At 39.7% G+C, this 6,084-nt stretch overlaps 1 protein-coding gene across 2 annotated transcripts in view; it reads right to left on the reverse strand.

Annotated features, from left to right (window-relative positions):
- Positions 1–6,084, reverse strand: part of vgll4b (vestigial-like family member 4b) — a 43,150-nt gene extending 37,066 nt beyond the window's left edge. Inside the window, exons 1-2 of one of the 2 annotated variants that reach the window (XM_084349558.1) lie at positions 5,926–6,084; positions 3,264–3,337 (exon numbers count right to left, since the gene is read on the reverse strand). In XM_084349558.1, the coding sequence (XP_084205684.1) occupies positions 3,264–3,327 (64 nt within the window). In that variant the 5' untranslated portion in view covers positions 3,328–3,337; positions 5,926–6,084. Of the gene's footprint in view, positions 1–3,263; positions 3,338–5,053; positions 5,083–5,925 lie in introns of those variants that run through there. The other variant, XM_084349556.1, reaches the window with a different exon arrangement.

The following is a 6,084-nucleotide window of genomic DNA, read 5'->3' on the forward strand; positions in this document are numbered from 1 at the left end:
TCATTATTATTTCTGTGTACAAAAAAATGAAAACGCTAGAGATAATAAATAAACAACACACAAAATGCTTAATGAAAAAACTTGGTAAAGAAGACTACTTGGGAATAGATCTGGGGAAAATAATGTAGTTAGTTATGATGCACTCCACATTATATGGAAGGGAGAATCCTGCACAAACTATAAAATCATGTTTAGTTGTTTTGTATGTATAGCTCTGATAAATTCAGTAACTGCATTTCACTGCAAAGGCCTTTACCTGTCCTTTACTGCCTCCACTTTGATGTTTAATTCTCGTCTTTTTAGGAGAATATTAATTGGAAAAAATACATTTATCTGAAAAACAAGAGGTGAAAGTACAGTTTTCATGTCTGATCTTCCGTTTCAGCCTCAACAAGATCAATAAGATATGATGTAACTAACTAACTAGATGTATAAAAGAGAATGGGTATGGAACAGCAGGAATAAAGTGCATATGCAAATACATATATATATATATATGTATATAGAGAGAGAGAAGAAAGAGAGAAACCTACGTAAGACACATACAGATTGTTGCTAAAACATAATTCCTGTGAGCTCATGGTAAAAAATAAGATGTAGATGTATGTATCAACATCAGCTCCTCTCTTGCCTCATCTGGATTTTGGTGGCTGGTTAAAGTTGGGTTCTGGGTTCGTCGCAGAGGCTCCAGGAGCGCCCCAACAAAAAGAGGAATAATTCATTTTCTCAATAATTCCATCCGCAAGTTACGGAATGAAGACGTACGTACTACTTTGGTCAGCGGTTTCATATACTTTCTGTAATAAAATGTTTATGTTTTTATGAAATGCAGGACCTGTAAACCAAACTGTAACACCAGCGGACAGACGCCTTCTGCTCTGAGACAAAAAAAAAGAAAAGCTGTTGCTGCTATCAACCCATCACGTGTATTATGTGCGCAAACTGACAAAAAGTACAGTCATTTCAAATTTAAAAGCAGAATAAATCCCAGAGGTTTAACAAAGTCTACATTTGAATAAAAACACAAACAAGGACAGGGTTTTAATTTTAGATAAGCTCTCATATTCAGGCCTCCTTAATTAATCCGGGCCAAGGCCAACAATCTATTTTGGGACATTATTGTTGTATATTTTCCACTTTAGAGCCAAGCAGCAAGACCTGGGACCAATGCATTATTCATAAACTGTAATTTAATTTCCCTCAAGATGGCATTTGCGTGATAACCTGAGTCATTTCCAACAGAGATGGGTTATCTGCAGGACTGTGTTTTAAAAACTCAACAATGCTTTTCATGAATGTTGAACTACAGCCCTCACAAGCCTTACTCGGGCCTTCTGAGTCACAGCGGCAGCACAGGCATTACAAAGGCTTGTCATTAATGCAAAAAAGTAAGCAGGAGTTACTGACTGAACTGCCTGTAGGTCAGTCAGGACTGACTCGCAGCTAGTTCAGCAGACTAGCTGGCTGGTTAACTGGCTTGGTAGGCTGGATGGCTGGCTCGCCTGTTTCTCCTGCTCTATTGTGGAAGCAGGTCGAGTGCATTGTCTTTGGACAAAGAGGCCATGCACGACCCACAACAAAAAGTGACATCAGCGCAGAGGAAAAAAACAAAAACACTGCAGGGGAGCGAGGGAGCGGAGGAGGAGGGGAGGAGAGCTCCCAGGACATTTCACTCAGAAGTGCGAGGAAGCAGATATTCAGCGCGTTTGAGCCGAAGCATTATGGGAACAAACCGCTGACACAGGAGACGTTTCACAGCTGAAACCCTTTATAAATATCCCAAATACACCAAAGTGATTATCTAAAAGTCCCGTGTATTTATAGGGTATATTCCAAGAAGGGCGGCAACTAACGATTATTTTCATTATCAATTAATCTAAAGGATAAATTCACACAAAAATGAAAATGTAGTCATTATCTTCTCACCCGAATGTCAAAACAGAGTTGCTGCATTTTTCCCCCCAAACAACTGAAGTAGATGGGGACTTCTTTTAAAGGGTTAAAAAAAAAAGAATGTTCATTTTAGGGTGAACTTTTCCTTTAATATGACAAATCGATTAATTGTTTAGTCTTCAAAATGTCAAAAAACTGTGTAAGAACACAAACACCTCCAAACTGCTTCTTTTGTCCAACAGTTCAAAACCCAAGGACTCTTCATCTACTATTATAAATAATCAAGAAAGCAGCAAATCCTTTCATTCATTTAAGAAGCTGGAACAAACAAACATTTGACACTTTTGCATGAAAAATGACTGAAAAGATTTAATTATTAAAAAGAGTTGCCGCTTAATTTTCTCTTGATTGACGAGTTTGCTGCTCTAATTCCCAGTTGATCAATCATCAAGCATCTCTGAAAGAGGCAACTCTAAATACTTGAAGAAGTTGTTTTCTCGGTGTGAAATGTTTGTACCAAGAGCTACTTTGCACCTCTACCAAATTAAAATATTCATGCCTCTTGATGGATTTCAGTGCACCGTTTGCCTTCCTTTGAAGAACTCAGCGCTCCCTGACGCTTGTGGAGCTTCAAATTTCTTCACATCATAAACAAACTAAAAAAAAAATAAAAAATCACAAATCCACTTCAACTTTTTTAAACACTTACTCTAACACGCTAATTCAGGCTTAACTGCTGCTCAGCCAGAAGACAATTATTCAATGCATGACATGCAATCTGCTAAAAAACAACAAACCTCCACCTCCAGATAACAGAGAGAGGAGAGAGGGAGAGAGAGAGGCCTGCTGACAAGGATTGGCCATTTCGGCTTAATCTCGGAAGGAATTTTTTTTTTTTAACAGCAGCCCGAGAAGTCCTCAGACACGATTAGGAGAGGAGAAAGGAAAAGACAGACGAGGACAGGAGGCAGAGAGAGGAGGAAGAGAGAGAGAGGAGGAGGAAGTTAGAGACAGAAACCGAGAGAGGAGCAGATGAGACAGAGCAACCCCACCCTGATTCCAGTGAAAGCAGGTTGACAAGAGCAAACAAGCTGCCCAGAAAGCAGTTCTGATGGCAGTTGAGTGCGGTTGGTCTTATTTGCCTGTGTGTATCTGCAACTGCAAGCTCGCGCAGCACAACGACGCCTATTGTCTTACGGCAGACAACAGGGCCGAGGCTTATGGCTCGACATGATGCTGCACTTCATCGACCCCGCGGCTGTAACGTAAACCCCACAGATCGTTTGTCCACAGACAGCATGAGAGTCCAGACATGAAAAACACATGCACCTTAACTCGACTTCTACTGACACACATCTGATCAGACTTACTCTCTTCTTCGTTTGCATGAACAAATGATGCTGCTCTCGACAGAACATCCAGTGGTGTCTCCATGCTTGGACGCCTGTGGGACAGAGGGGAGGGCACGGTGCTGAAAAGGTTGAGGTGAAATGAGAACTGTTGTAGCACTTTATATGAAGGCAAGGAAATATAACATCCGGAAGAAGGAGAGTTGATTACTGAGTGTTTGTTTATATTTGGCGGGCCCTGCCACCTTTCTTAAGTTATGGAAAAGATGAATATTTTTGAGTTTGTGTTATTACCTCATTAATGTAATCTCCAAAACTACACAGTGCCCCTTTAAGAACGGTTTCAAAGGTCTGTTGTAAGTTTTTGGTACTTTTTTCGTAGCATTGTTATTTTATGAATCGGGCTGGAGGACATGGCCTTAAAATAATATCATAGTATTTTTTATGCTTTATTCACTACACGATACAAATCTTGATGTTTTGAAATCTTCTCAAACCGGGCGACGAAATCAAACATCAGAACATTTTTGACTGAGGGCGGGAATCACAGAGTAACTCACGATATGATACGATTCAAGATATGTCGCCCACGATAATGACAATATCACGATACAGCGTTTCTGCAGTGATCGATGCAGTGCAAGACAATCATCTAATCATTTAATGATACGTCACGACATCTGTCAAGCTGAGGAAGAAGAAAAAATACCCCTTAAAAAGGCAAAGTGCAGGGATGATGTATTTGTTCACTGCATTGTGGTGTCAGCTTCACAGATTTTGACATGTGCTGAGCTGAAACGATGTTTAAAAAAGTGACTGTGTCCATGTGGGAAATCACTCAAAGTTCTGGAGTTCATATGTTTAAAGGATGGATACAACTACGGATCAGAAAGTTACACCACAGGGAGTCACGAAGTTAAACCCCTGCATGTTTTAATATAAACAGCAGTATTTGGCGCCAGCGTATTGATCATTGTATTGCAAGAGAAAGCTGTATGATACATATTGATATTTTGGTTCCAGCTCCTCTAATGTAAGAATCTGCTGCTCTTCTTTATCATGTATGAGACTAAATTAAAAATGATTGAGTTTTGACCTGATAAAGCAAAGAATTTTTTAACAAGAACAAACTTTCTTTGATTTCAAGCCTCTTGTCAACTTTTTAGACCAAATGATGAATTTATTGAGAAAATAATCAACAGATATACAATTTTAATTGCAGCCCTAGTGTTAAATGTTATTTGCAAATCTACATCAACTGCTTGTGCTAATAAATCGTGATATGAGACTATATATCCTCTTATATTTTGGATATTGTTATATTGTGATATGATATACAGTAAAGTGATCTAACTTACTGAACTTACCAGTTCTACTTGTTTTAGCACTTGCCTTTACCTTCTTAGTCATTATATCCACATGACTGGTGATCAGTTATCAAATATCTCATTGTTTTAAAGGGGCACTATGTAGTTTTGGAGAAGAAATTCAAGCTCAGAATTGTTATGTTTACAATAATAATGAGTGAATAATAAAAAAAATGTCTCCATAACTAAATAAACAGGCTGTTCTCAGAGGACAATAAGGTTCCCAGAACACTGTTTGAAGCTAAAGGTGGCAGGGTCCACCACATATAAACAAAGTAAAACAGTGTGAAGTTGTGTTGTCCTTTGAGGTCAGTTTGTTTATTTAGATTATTATGTCATGAAAACAAAGAAACATAAATGGTCAATGAATATCTTTCCCTCTGATTAAATTTCTTCCCCCAACACTACACAGTGCACCTTTAAGTTTTGATGCAGGACTCTTACTTGTATTGTAGCATTGGCTTCACTGTTATTGTCCTGTAGTTTGTTGTATTATCTCTGGCCTTCCAGCATATGTTTGAGCATTTGTTGGAGCGTTGCTGTCCTACATTGTATCAGGATCCTTCAGTCTATCTCCGCTATGAGAGGTATTTGTGGATAAGAAAAAAAAAAAAAAAAACTCTCCAGCGCGCTTCTCTTCCCTCTTTCTGCATTCCTCAAATACCTTTCCCTCGTTTTACCAGGAAAACAGCGTTTTGAGCGAGATCATTAAAGACTACAGCTTCGGACTGACCTGGAGTAAACACTTAGCGTTCATTGTCCTGTAGCTCTGACAACACGCACCGCCTGCGTGCTGCGCGTAAAGACACTTTTTAATGATCCACTCGCGCAAAACTGAAACCAACTCTACTCGCAGCAAGTGCGTCCGCTTTTATTCCCACCAGCCTTTTTTTATTTATTTATCTATACCAGCGCTTCCTTGTCGGGCTCGTTGAAATAAAAAGCAAATCACAGCTTTAAGTTGAAGTGAAAGATCGCGAATTGATTTCGGGATATCAGAGCGACGACTACATGTCTCCAAATCCCCCGGAGAGAAAGCATATGGCTAAAGAGGGTTTCTTGACGTGGGAAAGTTTGGGAACCCGCCAGCAGCTCCGCTTCATATCGTGAATGAAATTCCCCCCTCGTATAAGCAGGCGGGTTTCATCTCAGCCCTGTTTTATATCCAAAAGTGTTCCTTTACGCGCTGGACATTTCACTTAAAACGGCTGATTTTGCGCCACAGGACTAAAAATAAGAAGAAAACGAGCTCCCTCTCATCCTCCAAACCCGAAACAATGTCAGTGAGACACAACTTCATGTTCAGCAGCACATACCTCCTTCAAGCGCCACTTTGGTATCGTCCAGTCTGATAGAGTCCACACAGAAAAATAAATAAAAACAAAATATATCCCACAGAGAGTCACAACAAAACAGCCACGGATGGTTTGACGCTTCGGGTACGAGGGGAGACAATAGTAGCAGAGCTGTCGGGA

Source organism: Pagrus pagrus (assembly GCF_965226575.1).
Source record: "Pagrus pagrus genome assembly, chromosome: 3".
In the NCBI taxonomy this organism is placed as follows: domain Eukaryota; kingdom Metazoa; phylum Chordata; class Actinopteri; order Spariformes; family Sparidae; genus Pagrus; species Pagrus pagrus.